The sequence below is a fragment of the Pleurodeles waltl genome, chromosome 1_2, assembly GCF_031143425.1.
Source record: "Pleurodeles waltl isolate 20211129_DDA chromosome 1_2, aPleWal1.hap1.20221129, whole genome shotgun sequence".
NCBI lineage: Eukaryota > Metazoa > Chordata > Amphibia > Caudata > Salamandridae > Pleurodeles > Pleurodeles waltl.
In genome coordinates, this window is record NC_090437.1 from 491,581,664 (window position 1) to 491,607,039 (window position 25,376).

A 25,376-nucleotide genomic window follows, 5' to 3' on the forward strand; every position below is an offset into this window, starting at 1 on the left:
TAGTGTCCCAACCAACTTTTGGCCTTTACCTACACAGGAAGAGCTCTCCCCCCTCAGGCTCCCGTGATGTAGGGGTGACCTTTGACAGTAAACTGTTCTTGGAAGCTCATGTTAATGAAGTACCATACACATATGTAATGTAGTGGCTCACAGATTCACAGGAGACTCCAGTACATTCAAAAGGAGAGTTTATTCGGGCGACACACAGACGAGATGCTGGTGACATACGGGTAAATCACCAACTGCTGTGTCCCATGACAAACATTCCACGTGGAACCCTAAACTACCAACACAGGATTCCATGTGCTCAAACACAAATATACCATATGGCTTTTTCCTTTTACAAAAATAAGTAAATTCCCAACATTAAAAGATACGTTAGCAGATAACATATACAACTTAACACTATGTAAACATGAATGCTAGTCGAAGTAAAATATAACAGTGACAAAGATCTTAACAAAAGAAATAAGAGCAAACTAAAGAAAATGAAAACACCCTAACATTACTACAGAATAAACAAAATACCTAAAATGTATTACTTCTTAATCTGTAAATCTATGAGGTTTTTCCCTCAACCAACTGCTGTCTCACCCATGACCCTGGACTATGCTTGTAGGTTTTTACACTCTCCCCTTTACATTTTCCAAACACTGATGGCTTTACACCAGTCATTTCATCATTGCCCCAAGATTGTACAATGCTCTTGTCCAAACATTCCCCTTCATCCATTACTCTATCCACACATCCACTGTTCCACCAGTGTCCATCCTCCACTTTGACACTATTCCCCCTTACTTCCAGAACTTTGACAGGGGGACCAGACTTGTTTCTACCTTTCTTTACATGCGCAGGCTCATACAAGTGAACCATCTCACTCACTTTGTGCACTGGTTCTTTTGCTCCTTTTCTTTGATCATAGTATTTTAATGTTTCTCTTGAGCTTTCCCAATCTTCAGTCTGACACTCACTTGAGTCCAATTACTTTTATTCACCTTAACCCACTTCTTCGTCCATGCTGGACAAAACAAGTAGTAGCCCTCCTTCCGTGCAATAACTCAAAGGTGAAACTCCAGTAGATGAATGTGTGGTGGTGCTGTGAAACCACAGCATCGATTTGATATCATTCACCACTACACACCTGTTAGCAGTGGCCCATGGTATACACTCTCCCAACACACTTTTCATTCTTTCAACCAAACCATTGGTTTGGGCATGATATAAGGAATTTCTGAGATGTTTAATAACACTAGCTTGCTAAAACAACTCAACTTCTTTGATTCAAACTGTGCACCATTGTCTGATACCAATGTAGCTTGAGAATCTTCTTTGAGAAACACTTATTTTAAGAAATCTACAACCACCTTAGATGTAACTTGACTCACAAAGTTAATCTCAGGCCATTTGCCATAATAATCCTTCATGACCAGAGCAAAATGAGAATTACTAGCTAGAGAGTTAAATGGACCCACATTACTGTTCCTTTCCCATTGAGCCATCGGTAATTCAATGGGACACAACGGTGGAGTCCTGGGCTTCATGGACTTATCACAACTGGAACGCATTCTTTTACCACTTGATCAATCTCCCTGTCCATGGAAGCCCGCCAAAAAGACAACATCACACATTTTTTTGTCATTGTGGAACCCAGATGATCATCAAGGGCCTGAACAATGATTGAGGGTCTGACCAAGATATTGGCATATGGGTTGCTCCGTCACAACAGTGATGGATATCCTGTCCGTTGACATCTAAGTCCCGTTATTTCCTATGGGATTTAGATTTTGGCGGACAGGATATCCATCACCTTATTGATGAAGTAACCCATCCGCAATATCTAAATCAGGCCCTGAGTTCCTTACCTAAACGGGAGGGACAAATTTGTCAGCTCTCAATAGCAACAAATCCTTGACTGACAATTCTTTCGCTATCTTGACAAGTTTTCAAGTCAAAATCTAAGTGTCTCTCTTTTCGCAACCCCGACTCTACATACTTCATCACAACCCCCAGAATAGCATTCTCTTTTAATGGTTTGCACCAGTCATCTTCCAGGAAGGCAATCATCTGGAGTAAATCAATAGATTCAACAATATCTTCCTCACAACTAAATTTGTTATGTCCTTCCACACACTCTGAGAAGAGAGAAAGCTAAATCTTCACAATGATTTTTCCCTCCTGGTATATATTCTGGGTCAAAATCAAAATGGAATAGTTTTATTGAGTCTTGCAATATGTGGTGTAAATCCTTGAGCATTCTTTCCACTCAGTAGGTAAACCAATGGCGTGTGATCCGTTTGAGTCACAAAACGTTTACCCAACAAATAATTCTGAAACTTCATGACTGCCCACCAGTAAGCCAAGAGTTCCTTCTCAATTACTGAATGTTGCGTCTCAGCAGCAGCCAACACACGGGACACATAGCCAACTGTATGAACTTGGGTCTCTTTCACCTGAGTGAGAAAAGCACCCCAGTCCCCTTTGCTGGCATGCACTGTCACATCACACTGCAAATTGTGGTCATAATGTTTCAACACCTTAGAGGAAATCAACTGCTCTTTTATGCACATAAAAGCTTGTTGGCACTCCACATTCCACTTTAATGCTACACCCCTCATTAACATACGAGACAAAGATCTCAAATGTGTTGCATAATTTAGTATGAATCCTAAGTAGAATTCACACATGCCAAGATATTATTTCAGTCCTGCTTTATCTATAGAAGGTTTTGCCTGTGTAATACTTTTACCCAGACTAGCTTTTGGTTCAATTCCCTGACTGGATACAAAATGTCCCAAATAATCAACTTTGTCCGTTAAGAACACACACTTGTCCCTTCTGAGCACAATACCATAGAGTTAGAACCTTTTTAACACCTCATCCAGAATACTGTTGTATGGTTCTCTGTCTGATGTATAAATCAGTACATCATCCTGAAAAATTGATAACCTCTGGATCCCCTTAAGCGTTTTCCACATTACTGTTTGAGAAACTGAAGCTGTCAAAGCCAGTCTGAAAGGCATTTAGCAATGCTAATATGTTCAAAGGGGGAAACAAATGCAGTAGAGTATCTCAATTCTGGGTCCAGCTCAATTTAGTGGTACTCCAAATCCAATTTTGTAAACTATTTTGCCTCCTTCAACCCAGCCAACAACTTGCTAATGTGTGGTAGATGATAAGAGTCAACCCAAAGTTCTCTTTTAAGACAGTGAATATCAGCACAAACTCTTAATTCTCCATTGTGTTTGCTGGCTACAACCAAGGATAAAAGCTACAACGAGAAGTCAATTGGCACAATTATTCCCCTTTTACAAAATGATTTCAATTATTCCTCAAGATCTTGCTGTATGCTAAAAGGCATATTCCACAATTTGTGTTAAACTGGTTGTTTTCCTTCCTTAACTTTTGTCCCCTGCTTAAAGTAAATTTCCCTAATTCCCCAGAAAATGCATGAGGCTATTTGTTCATAATGATCTCTAACTCTTCATTGTCTCTTTTTGCCAGTAGCTGCTTCTTTGTTCCTGGCCTAAGGACTATATCAAACAGTCCTTGGTGGAACCCCCTAAAATGTTTAGCCCCTTATGAGCTACATAATCTTTCCCTATCATCACATATCACCACCAGGACCATATCCATTAAGTCCCTTTCAATACTTTCTACCTCCTCCTATGGAATCTCATCAGTGACACACCTGACAGCTTGTGGTAAGCTTGATCTGTATCCCTGAAAGACTTTGGCAAATAGCCTCATTTTACATAATCTACAGGTCACATTCTTAGCAGGACATTGCTTCCCACTTTAGTGTGCATCCAATATCCACAATGGAAACACACATTTTGTTGAGAAAAGAATGGTTTAGGTTTGTCTATAGGCTTCTCGTCTTTTGAACTTCTTCCTGAGTTGCTTTTACAGCATCATAATGTTTACAGTCTAACTCCTTAGCTAATAACTAAGAGGTTTCTGTACTCTTAGCTGTTTTGGTTGTTACCTCTAATGATTATCCATATATAAACTTTTTTTATGGATTTGTCACTGGAGTGACTGATAAATTGATTGCTAAATAACTGATCTGAAGAATTCTCAAATTGGCAATCACTTTATAACTTTCTTAACTCTGTAATGTATATGTCCACATCTTCACTTGAATTCTGAACCCTCTTGAAAAATGTGTGCCTCAACACTACCAAATTCAGTTGTACATCAAATCTAGTTTGTAACATTTTTACGGTTTCTTGATATTCATCTAATTCTTCACCTTCCTCCTCCACCAGTTCAGGGAAGTGTTTGCCTATATCCCCACCTTTGAAGTCCAAAGAGTGAAATAATAAATGCTTGTTTCAATCAGCACTGAAACAGAGTGCCCAAATAGCCCCACATATATTTCCAAGGCATCAAACCACTGTTTCCACTGAATTGGCTGGTCACATGCAGTTTGGAGGAAATTGGGAGGCGGATTCAAAGACTGCATTATGATTAGTAAAATTACACATTGATCAGCACTTAAAATTGACACAGTATGTCTGAACTGAGGTACAATATTTTCACTTTCTACCTTGTCAAATGAATATAAAGCAGAGATTCTTCAACACATCTCAAGTAGTCCCATTCAATTCAGAAAATTGCTAACACACCCTACTGAACACGTGCTCCCAATCTGCAACACCTAGTGAAATATATGTGTGCAACAGTTGTTGTCTAATGGTGTGTACATCACTGTTGGAATAATAGGGTTAATAATTCGAAGGCAAAATATGTGTGCATCATTCAGCATTCAGCCTGCATGTGGCTGCGTAACCTCCAAAGCAACCTTGGCTCCTGTGTGGCAAGCGTCGCCCTCCTCTGGTTCTAACTGAGAAGAGGCAGTTAGCCATCAAGGGAAACAATGACAATGTACGTCACTCATTCTCCCCCACACTGCTACTGCCACGCTTTCCTCTGACACAGTGGAAAAAGCATTGGCTCTTCAAGAAAGCAATGGTGCAGGTGCAAATGTTCATTCCACACCTCTTTGACACAGAGGAAAAACCATTAGCACTGCCGCTGCCCGCGATAATGACGCTCCTCCCTCAGTGGCGCTGCTCGCGATGACATCGCTCCTTCCTCAATGCCTCTACTCTCGATCAGCAAGTACAAAGTGGGTTACTGTACTAAGGCATACAGTTAAATCAATTAACATGCGTGCCCTGAGTTGTACTACTGATCGTCTTTTCCTCTGGCCATGGCGACGATCTTAACTGCCGTTGGGAGATCACTGCCTTAACCTCAGCCTCTTCAAGGGTTTATGTTTGCATCCCATCCTCGTCGCCAAAAGTATGTCGTGGCCTACAAAATCACAGGAAACTTCAAGTATGTTCTAAATGTGAGTTTATTCAGATTACACGTGTGCCACTAGCAGCTCCTCTGTGTGTAAAGCACCAACTGCTGCGTCCTTTGAAAAACATTCCAGATGGAACCTTAACCCCTTCGCTGCCAGGCCTTTTCCCCCTCAGGTGCCAGGCCTTTTTTTGGCTATTTGTTGCAGGGCACGCGTAGGCCCTCATAACCTTTTGTCCACATAAGCTACCCTCGTCAAATTTGCGTCCTTTTTTTCCAACATCCTAGGGATTCTAGAGGTCCCCAGACTTTGTGGGTTCCCCTGAAGGAGACCAAGAAATTAGCCAAAATACAGTAAAAATGTCGTGGTTTTTTTTCCAAAAATTGGAAAAACGGGCTGCAGAAGAAGGCTTGTGTTTTTTTCCCCTGAAATTGGCATCAACAAAGGGTTTGCAGTGCTAACATCACCAGCTTCCCAGTTTTCAGGAACAGGCAGACTTGAATCAGAAAACCAAATTATTCAACACAATTTTGGCATTTTACCGAGACATACCCCATTTTTACGATTTTTTTGTGCTTTCAGCCTCCTTCCAGTCAGTGACAGAAATGGGTGTGAAACCAATGCTGGATCCCAGAAACCTAAACATTTCTGAAAAGTAGACACAATTCTGAATTCAGCAATGGGTAATTTGTGTAGATCCTACAAGGGTTTCCTACAGAAAATAACAACTGAAATAAAAAAATATTGAAATTGAGGTGAAAAAAACTGCCATTTTTCTCTACGTTTTACTCTGTAACTTTTTCCTGCAATGTCAGATTTTTGAAAGCAATATACCGTTACGTCTGCTGGACTCTTCTGGTTGCGGGTATATATAGGGCTTATAGGTTCATCAAGAACCCTAGGTACCCAGAGCCAATAAATGAGCTGCACCTTGCAGTGGGTTTTCATTCTATACCGGGTATACAGCAATTCATTTGATGAAATATAAAGAGTGAAAAATAGGTATCAAGAAAACCTTTGTATTTCCAAAATGGGCACCAGATAAGGTGTTGAGTGGTTATTTGCACATCTCTGAATTCTGGGGTGCCCATACTAGCATGTGAATTACGGGGCATTTCTAAAATAGATGTCTTTTTTACACACTGACTTATATTTGGAAGGAAAAAATGTAGAGAAAGACAAGGGGGCAATAACACTTGTTTTGCTATTCTATGTTCCCCCAAGTCTCCCGATAAAAATGGTACCTCACTTGTGTGGGTAGGCCTAGCGCCCGCGACAGGAAGTGCCCCAAAACTCAACTTGGACACATCAAATTTTCCCAAAGAAAACAGAGGCGTTTTTTGCAAAGTGGATTTTGGCCTCTAGCTCAGCCGGCACCTAGGGAAACCTACCAAACCTGTGCATTTTCTAAAACTAGAGACCTAGGGGAATTCAAGATGGGGTGAGTTCTGGGGCTCTCACCAGGTTCTGTTACCCAGAATCCTTTGCAAATCTCAAAATGTGGCTAAAAAAATACTTTTTCCCCACATTTCGGTTACAGGAAGTTCTAGAATCTGAGAGGAGCCACAACTTTCCTTCCAGCCAGTGTTCCCCCAAGTCTCCCGATAAAAATGGTACCTCACTTGTGTGGGTAGGCCTAGTGCCCGGGACAGGAAATGCCCCAAAACACAAAGTGGACATATCAAAATGATCAAATAGAAAACTACCTGTTTTTGCGGGGGGCACCTGCGTTTTTGGTCCTGGGCTCAGCAGCCATCTAGGGAAACCTACCAAACCCAGACATTTCTGAAAACTAGACACCCGAGGGATTTAAGGGAGGTGTGACTTGCGTGGATCCCCTAATGTTTTCTTACCCAGAATCCTCAGCAAACCTCAAATTTAGCTAAAAAAACACATTTTCCCACATTTCTGTGTGGGATCACCACACCGGGACAAATTTCCTACCACCCAACGTTCCCCTTAGTCTCCCGGTAAAAATGATACCTCACTTGTGTAGGTGGGCCAAGTGTTTGTGACAGGGAAGAGCCAAAAACACGTTGAAATTGAGGGGGGACCACAGTGGGTCCAAAAGGGCAGTTTGAAACAAAGCATTTTTAGTCTGACAAGTGCAGCAGAAATTTTATCAGTATAGATGAGACAATCCTGGGTGGTAGGAATTTTGTGGATTCCTGCAGATTCCGGAAGGTTCCATCACAAAAATGTGGGAAAAATGTGTGCTTTCCAGCAAAGTTGCAGGTTTGCAGGGCATTGTGAGTAAGGAAATGGTGCGGGGTGCATGTGAAGCACACCACCCTGGAATCAACTAGATGTTTAGCTTTCAGATGTGTCTAGGTCTTGTGGATTTTTCTACATGGCAGCGTCCCAAAGTAAAAAAAAGTGCAGCCCTCACCATTCCAAGTGGGATGATTTTGAGAGTTACCAAGCTCTCATGGCCCAAATGTAAAACAAAAACCAAAAAAATCAAATGTCCTCTTGCTTGCCATGGGATAAGATGCTTTAGTGTGCGGGGAGAGCTGAATGACTGTTAGCCCCTTCAGTTCGGGTGAGGGCATAACCAGGCTCATACTGGTTGGTAGTCACCACCCCACTATTTTGTTTTGTTTTTTTTCATTTCATGGCATCTAGTAGACTTTCTGCCCCCGGGGTGTGGATCGGGGTAATTGCCCCATCTGCCCAGTGGTGGGCAGAACAACTTTGGCCCCATTTATTTGGGGTGGGGGTATGGCCATAACCCAACCCTCTCATTTTGAAAAAAAAATCTTCCCCGGTCTCTGGTGAGCTTTCTGCCCCCCTTGGGGGCAGATGGGCCTTCCAAAAATAGGCCAGTCAGATATGGCCAACAGTAATGTGTCCCCATGCGGAGCAACCCTTGCCCAAGGGGCTGCCCCCCCAAATAAAACACACACATACACACACACCAATCACTGGTTTCTAGTGGTTTCTGCCCCCCCCCAAGGGGGGCAGAAATGTCCTACATACAATTTGCACCCCAGGGGAGCGACCCTTGCCTAAGGGGTCACTACCCATACATAAAAACATAAAGTAAATAAAAATATAAATATATCCCTGGTGACTAGAGGTTTCTGACCCGCCTGGAGGCAGATCGGCCTAATTATATTAGGCCGATCTGCCTCCAGGTGTGGCAGAAATGACCTAAAAATTATTTGCCCCCCAGGAAGCGACCCTTGCCCAAGGGGCTGCTCCCTTTCTCACAAAACACAAAGAAACAAAAATCCCTTGTGGCTAGTTTGCATTTCTGCCTTCCCTGGGGGCAGATCGGCCTAATTATAATAGGCCGATCTGCCCCCGGGGGGGCAGAAATGGCCTAAGCACAATTTGGCCCCCCAGGGAGCTACCCTTGCCTAAGGGGTCGCTCCCTGCACATAAAAGAAAATAAATAAAATCCCCTGGTGTCTAGTGGGCATTTCTGCCCCCCTGGGGGCAGATCGGCCTAATTATTATAGGCCGATCTGCCCCCAGGGGTGGCAGAAATTACCTACAAATTATTTGCCCCCCTAGGGAGCGATCCTTGCCCAAGGGGCCGCTCCCCTTATGTAAATTTAAAAAAAATAGAAATTCCCTGGTGTCTAGTGGGCATTTCTGCTGCCCGATTGCATCTCGATCGGGCAGCAGAAATGCTCAGAATGACATCGGAAGAAAGGAAAAGCTTTTCCTTTCTTCCGATGTCCCTCCCACCCCCCTCCTCCCGAGCGGAAGAGAAATGCTAAGCAATTGCGTGCTGACGTCATCAGACGTCACAAGGGGATCGGGGGGGTCACGGGTGAAAGGGGAAACGTTTCCCCTTTCATCCCTGACGGGGGGTGTGGGTGGGGGGTCCACAGGGGAGCGCTAGTGCTTCCCCCGTGGGCCCGGTGCAGGACGAGGTGGTCTCGTCCCAGGCACACGGGAACCGTGTGCTGGGACAAGACCACCTCGTCCAAGGCACCCTAGGGGTTAAACAACAAACACAGGATTCCATGTGCTCAGACACATAGATACTACAACATACAATATCCTTCTTGATCTCCATACTGTGCAAGAAAGGCGCATAATTACGAAATACAGATATGACTACAGCACAATATTGGCCTTGAAAAACATGTTGAAAACAGAACTTATTTCAGATATTATTCCAACTACAGTCTCACCACTTGTTAAATTCATGGCATTATACGTATGTTCAAATGGATCATTTCAAGATACTGTTGCGGAAGGGAAAATAATGTCACAACAGACATACTATGCTGGCCTCATGCAGTTTCTAGAAGTGATACTTGTGCATTTTCATTAATATGTTGGCTTCCCTGTTGATGTGGTAAAATAAAAAAATCTAACAATGTTCTGCTACTATTATAAAGTAAGCATGTGAATATATGAAAGATCCAATGCTGGAGAAGTAATGAGTTGCTTATCTGTATTGCCAGTTCTCCAGCATTGGTGTCTGTCGATATTCACAGGTGAATCTTCCTCCCCCCCCAGTCAGAGGCTGAGTTCTGGTATATCTACTACTCACACTTGCGGCATGGATTTTGAGCTATGGGGCTTCTAGAGGGAATAGGTGTGGAGAGCTCAGTACTTCAACCTCATGGTTTGAAGTTTGGTTTATTTCAAATCAGATGCATGTGCTACCAAACTAGCACGGTTGTTGAGGTCTGTGGTAATTTTAGCACTGTTTATTGCCATATCAAGTTACTAGGGATTCACTGTTAGAAGACTAGGAATGAGTCCAGCATTTGACTATATGAAAGCTACCAGCAGTAGAAAACTGAAGTTAAAAGTAAATAACACATTTCTTCCATACCAGGAAGTCTGTGGGACATGATTGTTGCCTCCTAAAAGTATTGCCTTGCTAAAACTATCAGTGCTTTAATATACTCTCTTGACAAGGTCTGTAAAATGGTAGTGCTCTGCTTTATGCTGCACAATATTGCCCTGCAGAGAAACATACCACTCGTCGCTCATAAGGTATAGGTATATGGCAGACCCTTCTATTGTGGAACAGCACAGGTCTGTTTTGAGAATGGTAAATGGTTGTTTTGTGCTTAAGGCATATTTTGTAGAGGTGGCAGTGGGACTCTGTAATTATTAATTGATATACAGCAGATGCATTTTGATGAACGTTTGCCACATTTTGCTTTCTCCCATTGCTGTGGTCTGTCCCATTGGCTTGTGTTTGGCACCACGGTGGTGGACAGTGTTCTGCCAAACTAACGTTCCTAAACATAGGACTGTCAACACAGGCAGGTTGAACTGCTGATGGAAAAGGGAACGACTGCTGACGAGCTTCAGTGTGCCTTGATGGCTGGCAGACTTGATGGCAAAACCGTATATATGGAGAATGGTTATCCACCAATCTGACAAACAACAACGTTCCTTCATGATGGAGGAACAATCCTTCATACGACAAACTCTAAGGCCCTTAGCCATCAGTTAATGGTAATCCTCCAATAGCTACCTGTCAACATGTAATGGATCTTGCTGGACTGTATATTTTAATTATAGCAATGACATGAACCATAATAGGGAAAGAAATGAAGAGGAAATGTGTGTATAGTAGTTCAGAGCCGAACTTCACTATATACACTCTGTTTTTCTTCTCACAGCAACACTTCCTCTGGTTGTCTTGCTTCTCCATCTTGGCAGCCACCAGTCTCTTAGTTCCTGGAGAGCAGATTAGGTGCGCACCTCACTCAGAGATCCTAGATCAAACAGTGTGCTGGCGCTGCAGGTGGATGAAGAGCCTCGGCAACTGATTGTGGGCCCCCCTGCTTCTGGGTGTGTCTAAAAACGTCCGCACTTGGGAGATGCTGCCAGGTTTATTAAACACCCCTAAAACAAACCAACCATAAAGAAGCCCCAGGTGTAGTTCAATAGCAACCATCTGAGGAAGGAGGAGTTGAGACACTGTGATACAGCTAGGGATGAGCCTGAACAGCTCTACTAGCACATAACGGTGGTGCTGAGAGATCTGCCCATCTCCCTTTAGTGTCCCCCAGACAGTGGGCCTGGAGTGCTCCCCTTCTCTTCATCATGAGGCTCTGCGATGGCAGGTGGGGAACAGGATCACTTATTGTAGTGGAAAGAGGATGTGGTGTTACGGCTAAAGCTCCTGATTTTAGAATCTGGGAACCAGGTTTTAGTCTCTACATCGGCTCAACATTCTGTGAATCTGGGCAAATCATGTAATCTGCCAGTGGCAAAAAACACACAAATGTGAACTTCTATAATGTAATTGGTGCTCATAGAAGGTGCTCCAATACCTTTGAGTCGAGTGAGTTTGTGCTACATAAAGTGAATAAATAGTACCTCAATAGTACCTCAATCACAGCGGATGGACACTAATCAATCTGTACTTGGTTCATACTCTGCACAAAGACCAGGAAGTGATGGCATTGCACACATTTCTGAACTAGAAGGCAGCAAAGATAAGTCATACTGATACCAACGAATGGTAAGTAATGGGCGGGTTAAAAGCCCCGTTTTATTATTTTATTTTTTTAATACATTAGGCCACCAAGTAACAGCACATGCATGTTGCTTGCAGGCTCGACCTAAAAAGCAGCATTGTTTGAACAAATCCATTGACTATATTACCTTACTATCTGTATTCAGTTCATTTACTGCATGTCCTGTTAGCTTTTTCTCAGCCTAACCTCAGTCCTGCTCCTAATTCTTCTTTTAATGGAAAAATGTTACCCATTTTTCACCGTCTGGAAGAAATTCACTGAAATTCACTGATCCCCGTAAACTTCAATGTGTTCCCTTGACAATGCATTGACTAGGGGAGTAAAATAATAAAGTGGAACTTAAAAGCATAATTCTGAACAGATCTTGCAGTTTCATTGATGGGTTTTTTCGATAGTGCTTTTTTCGTTGTTTCATTCTATCTAGGATCGGATTACATGCATTGGTTTTTTGACTGAGAATTTTTTGCTTGGGCAAGTAAGCAATTTGGCACCAGTATTTACACTAACTAGCTAGTGCAAAATGTAAGTCCTTTTTTGCAAAAACCTTTATCGCAGTGATCATTCAGTGAAAATGCATTGCACTGGTTAATCAGTGCAGATGCTTGTACATGCCGGCAGGTCCCTGAAGTTCATGACAGGAACGCAACATATGCATTAACATCCTCTCTTTCTCTACTTTTTTGTGTATGTTCTTTTAGATTGCAACAAAGGAGTCTCTAAATCCGATAAAGCAAGACACAAAGAAAGGGAAGCTTCGCTATGTGGCAAATATATTCCCTCACAAAGGGTATATATGGAACTATGGGGCGCTCCCTCAGGTAACTTTTGTCTGGATACCATTATTTATGTTGTGGTCTTAAAATCCATTCTGATGTGCAATAGTATTGCTTCAAATAAGAGTACTTGTAGAAAGCGTTACTTAATTAATATGTAAAGCTGAATGTTCTACTTTTATACCCTTAAAGTGCTTATAAGTATTGATTCCTCTTTCAAAACGCTATCACACGCTTTTCAGTAATGGATTTTGTCTTGGAAAAGTCCACACAAAGTGTGCAAGCAAAATCCTTCACTTTAGGCTAACTCAAGAACTGGATAGTCAATGCCTTGTATCACCACTTTTCATCTATAATATTATCTGCAGGGCCAATAAGTGTACATCGACTATCCAAGTTTATTCTCTCTTCACCCAAGTCCCGTCCATTTGATTTAAATCACTCTGGAAAACAGAATTGTAGCCATCTTGGTGTCTCTAAACCACTCGATACCGCCCTGATGCTGTCCAATAGATTTGAGCCCCTGGCTTCCTTAGAGCAGCTAGACTGACCATTAGCAACTGGGTCACCCTTACAGGGGACTCCGGAGATAAATACACCGCACCAGTCCTTTCTGCAATCTAAGGGAGCCTCTGATATACATGATATACATGATATGACAGTTTCTGGGATCATTTATTGGAATGTGGCAGGATTAAAATAAAAAATGGGAAACCATGATTGGCTAAAATTAGTGACAAAAAAACTTTTTATTTGTTGCCAAGAGACCTGGCTTACAGAGACGCCATACATAAATGGATATACCACATATAGTGTCCCTGCAATTAAGAGCTCCGTGGGTAGGGCTAAGGGAGGTCTGGTTACTTTTGTATCAGTAATGGCAAAGGGAGTGGATGTGCGCGTTGTGGGTACATCCCCTTTCTTCTTGGCCTTAATCTTGAAAATATCTGACCCATTTGATATATTGCTGATTAATTATTATAACAATACCTTTGATAACTCGGACACTAGTGTGGTTGGTAACCTGGAGACAACAATATATAAGGCAATGAATACTAGTAAAAAGGACCTAAGATTAATATGGGTTGGTGATTTTAATGCTCATTTATGTGAATCAGAGTATTTAGACTGTTGTGTGCTCCTCGATGAAAACGATTGTCCCATTCAGCACTTTAAACATTCTCCGTATGGGAATGCTCTTAATTGTGTGATAACAGCTAACTCTCTGCTTTTTCCTATACCAGTCTCAGAGGGGGTACCGACGTTCATAAGAGGAGATGCTCACACCACTATTGATTTTATTATTTATTCCAGAGAATTAACCCCCTTTGTCGGGCAGTTTATGCCAACCTGTATTAGTGATCACAACCCTTAAACTATTGAAACAAACTTGGGTTTAAAGAGCGATTTGAGAATAGAGGAACGACACCCAGATATGAAGTTTTCAGCCCGAAAAGGTCTTACAATGAAATGGGGAAAAATAGATAGTAACAGCTTTTTTAAAGATTTAATGCTGAATAAATGGACAGATGTTATGACAATCTTGAGGGAAGATACCCCCCCCCCCCCACGAAATTGTCTATGCTTTTTCTTCTTTAACAAAGCATATGGCTGAAAAATTACAGTGCCCTGGAACAAATAAAATACGAGGCCCTAGATGGTTCAATCATGCATATACCCTATCCCTAAAAAATCTAAAGAAAATAACTAATGCATCCCCTCAAGATCGACAAGCAATTAAAATTGCCATAAAGTGGTATAAGGAAGCACTTGCTATTAGGAAGGCTGAATTAAGCGAGTCTGCCTGGGAGGAACTGATCGAAGCAAGTAAAAACAAAGATACAATTGCGTTTTGGCGAGTGGTTAATTCTCCAATGTTGAATGATAAGCACGAAATGACTATGGACACTGTCATTCCAGCTCAAACTTGGGTGGATTATTTTTGAAAAACGTTTACAATGGAGAGCAATGTTCAACAAGATGACACGAATCGCCTTATGACAATAGGAAATGCTCCGATCAGTGTGGCTTTCAGTAATACTATAAGTGTAGCTGACGTAAAACAGGCTATACAAGTCTGTCCTCCTGAAAAAGCCCCTGGCCCACACAAAATTCCGGCTGATTTATACAAAGCGCTTCCAGATTTTTGGGGGCCATTGCTCACCAATGTTCTGAGATCTGTTATGACAGGCCCACTAGTAGATACTTGGAGAGAGGCGATTATTGTCCCGATTTTCAAGAAGGGGGATAGGGCAGATGCTTTATGCTATCGACCAATCTCTTTTTTGGACAGTTCGGTTAAAATCTTAGGTCGAGTGATTTTAAATAAGTTTGAAAACTGGGCAACTGAATCTAACTGTCTTTCAGAAGTGCAATTTGGTTTTCGACCTGGGTTGGGTACAGTAGAACAAACACTCAACCTGACTCTTATAGTCTAAAAATATACGAAAGTCAAAAAGGGGTGTGAACACTTAGCATTTATGGGCCTGTCTTGTGCTTTCGATACAGTCAAAGGAGAGAAACTGTCATGTTAAACATGGGGGTGAACAAAGACATAATTGTCCTACTTAGTAGACTTCATGCTTGTACATCGGCCCGAGTTCGCTACTCTCAGGAGGGTGGTTTAACAGAGAAGTTCCCTTCATTAAAAGGGGTTAGACAGGGTTTTGTGCTGGCCTCCTTTCTTTTTCTTCTTTATATAAATGGGTTAGAGAGATCTCTTTGCGAAGTGGGTAAGGATCTGCCAATTATTAATAACTCCCCAATTCCAGTATTATTGTATGTGGATGACGCTGTACTCATTTCAAGGACACCAAATGGTCTTCAGATTTTATTGAATGCTTTTAATGCATTCATGGGAAATCTTGGTCTTAAAATTAATAGATCTAAGTCATTTGTGATGAAGACTGGGCCAAAGTTAGCAAAAAACAAAAAAATTGTTTTGAATGGGGAAGAAATACTCCAGGTCCCACATTTTACGTACCTGTGGGTTCCCATTGATGTAGATTTTAATTGGAATTTTTTAGTAAATATACGTTCAATACAATTTCAGAAAGCCATAGAAACAGTTTTTAGATTTGCGAAAAGGTTGCGACACAAACCTGTAAAAGAGATGATGATTGTCTTTTCTAGCAAATGTGTCTCTATTGCGTCATTTGGAGCTGGGGTTTGAGGATATGCTGAATGCTCGAGCCTTCAGACTGTAGAAAATACGTTTTTGAGAAGGCTACTAGCAGTCCCGCAATCAACTTCAATAACGTTCTGCCATGAAGAAGTAGGCCTGAGGTGTATATCCACCTATATAAAGCTCCAACCCATATTACTCTGGGTAACAATTTGGTCAAAACCGGAAGCTTTTTTATGTAGATGGGTGATACAGGATTGCCTTTCATTATCACAACCATTGGACATACCTTGGCTCAGATATGTCCACTCCTCTCTTCTTTTTTTAGGACTAAGGGAGTTCTTTTTTAAGCCGGACCTTCTGACAAAACGGGATATCAAAAAGGTAAAGGAAATATATTGGCAGAAAATTAATGATTTGAAGCCGACTTTGGCTATAGATAGAACCCAGGCAAGGAACCAGATACAGCAATCGCACCCAATGTTGTACTTGACTTCTATCAGCCTTGAGCGACACAGGTTCTTACTTACTAGGCTACTCCTGAATGCATTACATTACTTTCACATGGAACTTGGTTCAAGAATCTTCCGACATGCTGCTGCGATGGAAAGACAGCCCAAAGCACCTTGCACTTTATACTCTTTTGCACTTTTTATGATACCCCAAGAAAAAGGTTTTTACGTCCGTTATTTTTATCTAAACGTATTAGAACTACCCAGCTTGCTTACTTTTATTTACATAACTTGGGAAATGTAGATATAATACAGGCTGTGTTAAATTTTATATATGCTGTTCTTGGAATTCGAAATATGTACCAATAATGTTTTTATTAACTTAATGACTATGAAATCTGTATGTTTGTATTTATTGAATGTCTTTTATGGTCGATTTTGTACCGAATAAAGTAAATTGATGATGATGATGTATTACCACAACATTAAAAACAACAATTTTCCAGCCAGATTATTAAAGTATTGTTCATTTCAGCTTGAAGGGTTGCACTCACTTAGGTTCTTCTTTTTCCACTGACACTTTTCAGGTAGGTACTCAGTTTTATAGAACCATATTCAAGTAAACACATGCAACATCCTTTCTTTGAGATTAAATATAACGGATGGCTATGTACAGCTAACCATAACTATTAAATATGAGTTTCATTTATGTTATATCATAATTAAAGTACAACAGCAAATGCATTGCATTGTACAATCCACCTGATAAATTATCTCCCCAGCTCTGCTGTTTCCGCCACTTTATCCGATGCCAGTTGCTTTGAACCCAGTGCACGTTAACAGCCTGTATGTGGACATCTGGTTCTTCTTACTGTAGTTCTGTCTCCTCATTCAGTAATCTATAAGTAACCTTCAGCCGCACAAGTTAGTCTTTTACTATTTCAAAATGTATATAATGAATCCTTAAGGCCCAATCAGGACGCACTAGGAAACTATTTTGAGTGGTGTATCTCTGCATTATTTCTCTGTGTGTGCCCCTACATGAGGGACAGCACACTTTCAGCTGGTGGTATCGTCCATATTGAGATGCACAAACAGTGTATCTTCACAATTTGCCTGCATAATTTGTGCTGGATTTGACCGGGCAAACCTGTGCACAACCCCTGGAATGTGTAATTTGCACGTAGTTCATTATACTGAGACAGCAATCCGGTGCAGGATCTAAGTTTTTAAGGCTGCAAACGTTCTTACATTTTGTGTACGAAGGGAGCACACTTAGCGGAGGTTCCTGACTGCTGTGCGAATCCTGGTTTGAGGTCAAGCAGGAGCTTTCACCCAAATCAGGATTCCAAGATTTGAGAAAATTCTGTACAAGCTGAGTGGCTTTTCTCAAACACAAATTTTACGTGGTAAACTCTGGCAAAGTTTGGACAAGGAAAAAAATTCTGCAACAATCTGCCTGTGCTAAGATACTCTCTCTCAAATCTTTATGATTTGACAGTCCCCCAACCAACCTGTGGAGCTGCTTTGCTGATTTTTCTCCTGGTGCACCACCACAGGATTGACAGGTGGCCTTTCTGCTTCAGCCTCTTCGTGGACAGGCACTCTCTAAGTGTAATAGTTCTGAACCTCTTTACAGGCATCTCTGCTTGAATACGTCTCCGTTTCTCAAAAGGTCTTCATCACAAGTGAGGCTCCTCATTGAGACCATAGTGTCTTTCTGGTGTCAGCACTAGTATGTCTGTTAGTTGAAACTCCTGCTGAGGGATAGTGTTTCTGACTCTAGTCATCCTGCCTGCACTGTGATATTGTCTATTCTCACTGGCAGTGGTGTTCTTAGTACCTACTCAGTCTTCCTCTGCAAGACCTCTCCTTCTGATTTACAGTTTTTTCATTTCATTTTCTCTCTCCATCCTACTTTAACGGAGTTATGTCGTGGCTCTGGCGCGTTAACTTGCTTTCAATAGTAGCCCTTCGCACTCCACCCAAATCTGCTTTTAAAGAGCAGGTGTCTCTGCATTGTATGCCAATTGCTAACAATCCTCAGCTATAAGAATAATGGACTATGAATGCATTAATCATGGCACCTCAGACCATTTCAAAGCCTTGAAACTTGGCGATGATGGTGTTTACTGGTAGGCTGCCTAAGTAATAATTTATCTGATAGAGACTTCTAGTTGCAGATTCCTTACTTTAGAATTTCCTCTGGCGTCAGATTGGATCAGAGATTTTTTTCTTTGAGCAGTACTCTTACATGCCAACAGGTGGTGTCAAGAGAAGTTCAAAATGCTCACCTTGGCTCAGGTCCTGTCTGCCTTGGACCCAGGAGACTGGATGGTGGCGTTGGACTTGCAAGACGCTTATTTTCATTTCCCTGTTTTGCCTGGCCACAGAAATTACCTAAGATTCGTGGTAGTTCACAAGTAATTTCAGTTTACTGTGCTCCCTTTCAGCCTTACCAGCACCAACAAAGTGTTGGCAGTGGTCGCAGCTCATCCGTGCAGGTCGGGAATTTCAGTCTTTCCCTCCTTCAACGACTTGCTGTTGAAGGTAGACACGCCCCAGAAAGTCATCTACCACCTTCAGACTACGGCGAACCTCCTGCATTCGCCAGGGTTCATTATAAACATGACGAAGTCACACCTGACTCCTTCTCACACGCTCCCTTTCATCGGAGCTGTTCTGGACACAGCACAGTTTCGGGCTTATCCTCCCGATCAGCGAGTCTGGGATATTCGGGCTATGATTCCGATATTTCAGCCTCCATCCCGGGTTTCGGTGAGAATGAGTGTAGGAAGCTGGCTCTTTTTACACTATATCAAAGTGCGATTTAGTGTGCACAGAGTCCAGGGGTTCCCCAGAGGCTTAACAGAGACTAAAGTGGATAATACTAATGCTCTCTTTTGTGGTTGTGTGGTTGAGCATTTCGGCTTATCACAGTGTAGTGCAAAGGATCTGTTGTAAACACACAGACAATAGAAGAAGCACATACTCAATGTCTTAACTCAAGACCAATGGTTTTTAAAAAACAAAAATATATTTTCTTTATTTTTTTTTAAAAACCACAAGATTCAGGTTGCAGGTAAGTACTTCAATAGATTTGTATTTTACATATATATCAATAGTACTTTGTTTGCAATCAATAAGTGTTAGAAATGGGGTCTTTGGTTGGCAGTCAGGTTACCCCCTGTCCAAGAAAGGACCCTCACTCTAGTCAGGGTAACTCACACACAATTCAAATTATCCTGTGCCCACCCTCTGGTAGCTTGGCACTGAGCAGTCAGGCTTAACTTAGAAGGCAATGTGTAAAGTATTTGTGCAATAAATCATACAATAACACCATATAGCACCTCAAAAATGCACCACATAGTGTTTAGAAAAATATATAATATTTATCTGGATATTTGCAGGTCAAAACGATCAAAGATGCAATAAGTAAATGTAGAAATATCACTGAAAAGTAATATAAAGTGTCAAGTCTTTTTAAAGCAAACAAAGTCTCTTTCAAGCACAACGTACCTGGTTTGCGTGAAAAATCTCCAAAAAGGGCCGCAGAGGAGGAGAAGCACAAGCAAACCCCAAATTAACCTGTGCTCAACCCTCTGGTAGATTGGCACAAGGCAGTCAGGCAGAGTGTAAAGTATTTATGCAGCACTTCAAACAGTAATTAAGTGAAAAAACAACACCAGAAAAACAACCAAAATAGAGTAAAATTTAATAAATAATTTGAGACCAACACAACAAAATCCCATCAGTAGAACTAGAGATATCAAACTTTAAATATTTAGATAAAAACAGTGCTTAAATGGACAAAGCTCAAGCTCTGGTTATATGCTTGCACAGGACCACGAAAAAGTCACAAATTCAAGCAACTGTGATGGAGCGTGGGTCGGATACAGGGACCACATTGGGCACGCTGAACAAAGTGCCTTATGTCTTTGGTGCGCCGTCTGCACGGTGTTGCTTACTGAAGCTTCTTGTCATCTGGCATCGGTTCTGAGGAGCTGCGAGGGATACCAGACAAGGTCCTGTGTCGAGTTGTGTCTTTTCTGATGAAGCTAGGTGGCGAGACTTTGCGTTGGTTCTGATGAGGCTGGGAGGCGAGCCTTGGCAGGACTTTGCATCCGATTTGGTGCAGACAACAGCTAGGCTGGCACAGCACCTTTAGGCCCACTTTGAAGGGTCCAGGAATGAGATGGTACCAGTTGGGGGGTAAGACTTACAGCAGACAGAGTCCAGGTCGTAGGTTCAAGGTTGCTGGAGCCTTTTCTGTCCACATTTCCAGAGGTGTGCTGAGGAGTTGGGTCTGAGGGTCTCATATTTATACCCCATGTCAGCTTTGAAGTAGGACACGTTTCTAGAGGATTCCACCCAAGAGGTGGATGGAATTTCCATCATCCCTTCCCTGGCCCCAGCTTGTCTGTGTGCACAAAAGACTAGAGTGAGACCCTTTTTGAGCGTGTTGAGGCAGAGTCTTTGTGATGTGCAAGCGGGGTAGGTGACCGCTCCGCACCGCTATCATGTCAGAGATGGTCCGTCCTGCCAACACCTATTCTGATTTGTCTCTGTGTCTGAGAGCAATATACGCAAGGACCAACTGCCAACTACACCTAGTCATGTGACCCAGGATATAGGTTACAGGCACCAAATGGTTAGGACAAAAAAAATGGCAACTTAATAAAAGTAGCATTTTTTGAATTGTGACTTAAAATCAGACTTTACCATTTAAAGTGGTTTTAAAGTACAATTCTTTAGACACCAAACTCAATATCCCCACATGCTGCCAATTGGTAGTCATCACTAATTAAATGTATTAAGTAACCAAATGTTATTGTGTGGGAGAGGTAGACCTTTCAGTAGTGAAAAATAAATTTGTGAGTTTCTCAGTACCAGGACATGTAAAACTTAAAAGTTCATGTCCAACTTTTTTAAAACCATGCACACTACCCCACGGATTGTTTAGGGCCTACACTAAGGGGGACTTGTATGTATGTATTTAATTTAAAAGGAAGGTTTAAGCCTGGGAAAAGGTTTATTTTGCCAAGTCAAAATGGCAGTTTAAAACTGCACACACAGGCTGTAGTGGCAGGCTTGAGCCATGTTTAATCGAACTACTTAAGTGGGTGGCACAATCTGTGCTGCAAGCCCACTCGTAGCATTTTATTTACAGGCCCTGGGTACCTTGTACTACCACATTACTAGATACTTAAAAATAAATTAAATGTGCCAGTTGGGTGAAAGGCAATTTCACCATGTTTAAAGGAGAGAGAACAAGCACTATAGCACTGGTTAGCAGTGGTAAAGTGTGCAGACCTAAAAGCCAACAAAAATGGGTTCAGAAAACAGCAGAGTGAAGAAAAAATGTTTGGGGATGACTCTGCAGAGAGGGCCAAGTCCATCAATTGCTTTTTAGTGGAATGATGTCTTTAAGTAAGGTGAATGTCAACATTTTTAGCGAACACATTCAAAATTTCGAGGTATGAGAATTTGATAGTTTAGATAATGAAATTAGAGTAATGTGGAAAGGTGATGGGACAAGTAGATATCTATTGGCACCTAATTGCGGAAGGGTCTGCAATAGTGAAATTGATACCCTACACTTATTGTGGGTAGAAATGTGGAGTATTATTGAAGGGTGTGTGGATGCTGTAGATTTTCAGTGGTGGCGAATGATTTGCATTTGGTTTTGCTCTAGTCAACGTTGAAGTACACAATACAGGTATGCTTAGCAAGCATCGTTTAGCTGACTTCACAGTACTCTGTGATCAAATTATTGAAAATTTCTTAGGTCTTCGTGGGTGATAGACAATGTTTAAGTGAATAACATGGGATAGAAATAACGTGATGGTGATTTCTGAAGCATTTAAATGTTATTTAAACTAGTGGGGGCAGATCTGAGCTATTCCACAGCTAAATGTCTACTAGATTGAATCTGCAATTGATTCTAATAAGGTTGTTTCTGTTGATGTATTTGGCGAGAGAGTATTTGTGACAGTGTAAGTAGAAGTGGATGTTGGGAATGGGCAGTTGGGCTGGTTAGAGACACATTGTGTTGCAAAAGCAGGCATTTAGTTCACTGAGGTATCATGCTTGCTGATTTGAAAGAATCACTGTCAGTGGTATTTGCCATTTTGTTGGGTCAACCTGTTACTTTCAAGCAAATCTATAATTGTCATGAGACAATGGAACCAGCTCTTGGAATACCCTCCAGAAGTCTGAATGCAGATCAGAGAGCTTAAGAAGTTCAATCAACCACAGGGCAGACAAGATCAGGAGCACTGGTGCTTGCTATGCTGAGCCTGGGTAGCAGAGCAGTCTGAGAGGAACCTTGAGCAAGCACACAGTAAGAGTCATTGGTTTTGCTGGAGTATGAGTGAGCACTGAGCAAGTCCTTGAAGAAACAGCCTTAAGATAAAAAGAGGGTCTTCCACCTTAATTTGTTACGACCCAGCATCTAATTAATTTAATCTGTCTAGTTATTATCTGGATGCATCAGTCTTTCCTGTTACACATGTGGGTTATGTCGCCACTTGCTTTTTATACAACAGCTGCCTTAAATATACCAGTCTCCAGGTAATACATTGGGGCCCCCCAAATACAGCTGAACTAAAATGAGAGCCTACCTGGACACCCAATACAAACCTAAGTCCAGTGACTCATTCCTGGTATGAAAATGCCCATTAACCAAAAATTCATAAGGAAATGGTGAGGTGAAATGGCCTTTGAAGTTCCTGATTTGCAACCAGGAGCACCCAATCTGGCTAATATGTGCGCAGGTGGCTGCGTATCCGGCCGTATATTCTTCATGTGCTCAAGCGATTCGTAATTTCATAGGTTACACTCCCCAGCTCCTTGCTCTCAAAGTGTGTGTTGGCCTAAACTTTGAAAAACACACATGGCGTTTTACTCTGGAATGATTACGCAGGGGCAAAAAAGTAGAAGTCATGCACGAGCATATTGGACTCTGCGAACCATTACCTTTGAGAGGAATTCAGGATGCGGACCAACTAGACATTGCATATGATGAGCAGGAGTTCTCTTGTGACCAGGCATTTTTAGTGTTCACTTTCAAGCACCAACCTGCCCTTCTGATACATTTTTGACCAGGGTATGTTGAACCCCACCCTAGTTTCTCCACAGCACACTTCTTGAGGTGGATAACTATACTGTCGTCCCTATATCTCCTGACCACTGCTTTCTTGCTGACCCCAACGTTCTATTAAGATATATACGTACTGAGATGTTCACATTTACAAAATCTTCAGATGTAAAAATTCATGAACTTATTATTTTTTTTGTTTTAAACAGGGACCTTTTCAGCTGTTTTTCCATCAGAAGGAAACCTTTCCTCTTGCTGCAAAGGTCTCCACAGGGCAGCAAGGGAATTCCCTTCATTCTGTGTCCCTTATCTCATCAGTGGAAGAGTATCAGCCCCTGAAGTTATCCTTGTCATCTCCTGCCGCCATTAGCAGGGACTGAGGGCACGACTTCTACTGTTATAACACCCCTACTTGCTTTCTGGCTCCCTCTCCCGCACAGGGGGAGGTGCACCAGCTTAATTCCGAATTTTGCTTTGAGAATGTCCCGCCAATGGGATATCTTGCTCAGGAAATCCCCAGTGCGCAGATGGCTCTACAGGGTTTTAGCTGTTGCTAAGGTGTTTTCTCCTCTGGGTCAGGATTCAAAAACGCGTTCCCCCTGTGGTCGATCTTTGGATGCAGTGAGGAGTATGGTTAACTGCACACAATCTTTCTAATTTCAGTCATTGCAACAACAAATTTAAATGCCATGACTGATGTGGCCATGACCACAAAGCCAAGGTAACGTAAATTGTGTGAAGGATTAGATTATACAAATAAATGACCATAGGCTAACCGAATCTATGAAAAAGTTTACTCTACCCAATATTAGCACCATTAAACATTCAACAGAATTATACATGCTAACAAAGAAACAATTTGCGCAACAGAAATGGATTTCAAATCATTTGATGATGACATTAGTGAAATTCAAACTCACAAATTTGGTGGGCAAGATTATACGGGCAACCTTCAACTATTGCAAATTAGCACAAGCATGTGTGGGGACGGGCTAACACATGCGGGCAAAAGCAAAAAGAAAGGAAGACAAAAATCATTTGGCAAAAGTCATCTATCTCAGGTGAGGTTAAACTAACTAGAAAAATAAAATAAGCAGGTGTCAGCATACTAAGTCTAATTAGAAAAACAAAGATGAGAGGACAATTAGCATTGCAATTGAATATACCTTTCCTGGGGTCAGCATACAAGTTCAGGGTCAACAGTAAAGCAATCATTCATCCACAAGGGTCATCAGAAGCGTCATCATGGGTAAAGTGTAGAACACGAGCTGCACATAGAAATTGGGAACATAGCAGTACAAGAATCAAGTGGGGACTGGCTGAAACTTAGAAAGTCCTTCCCTAATCTAGAATAATCAAAGCAGTTCGATTGGTCAATTTGATGAGACCACATTAAGCAAAAAGGGCACTATCCAATGAAAATTAAAACACAAGATGAATTTGCAACAGCAGTGAAGATTCCCAGGTCTGGGTGTCAGTCAGTCAATAAATTCTTTATTCAGCACAAAGAGCCATAAAAACATAAAACGTAAATACTTGATATAATAATTCATAAAACTGACATAGAGCATAGTTTACAACCTCAACGTTGTTATTAATTCATATCAATTTCTAATTTGTAATGCACTCTTAATGCAATTCAGTATTACCTAACATATCTCTGTTCACAAAAAGTCTTTCTAGACTTCATTGCAGGCTTGCAGTGTGCAAAACCAGCCAGACCCAGTAAGGTACTAAAAACATTGATCTTCTGTTTAGATATGGCGTGAAGATCTGGATAAAATGAAGTGCTTTGCTTTAAAACATAATTACAATGATGTGGGGGTGAATAATTTTTCCATGTCCCTCGGATGGAGGGCAGCTTTAACTTATATAAAATGTAATAAAAAAGAAGTTAAATAAGAATAGCTTAAATTCTTGAACCAAATTTGATATAGATCGGTATGTTTCACTATAACCATCCGGATATGCGCCTTCTCAGACTTCAGTAGCAATACATTGCATAATATGTTGTTCATACAGAGTTCTGCATGGCGAGATCTTACAATCTGTTTAGCACTACATTTTATTGCTGGTGGATGAGAAAACCTTTCTAAATGTCCCAGCCTATCAAATGGTGCCTTTATATATGCCTACCACAATATTATTTT

General features: G+C 41.5%; 1 protein-coding gene across 2 annotated transcripts in view; it reads left to right on the top strand.

The window, feature by feature from the left end:
• The window catches only part of PPA2 (inorganic pyrophosphatase 2), a 344,063-nt gene that overhangs the window by 128,513 nt on the left and 190,174 nt on the right, over positions 1 to 25,376 (top strand). For both annotated transcript variants that reach the window (XM_069241383.1, XM_069241374.1), the window contains one exon: positions 12,477 to 12,596. In XM_069241383.1, the coding sequence (XP_069097484.1) occupies positions 12,477 to 12,596 (120 nt within the window). The remainder of the gene's footprint in view (positions 1 to 12,476; positions 12,597 to 25,376) is intronic.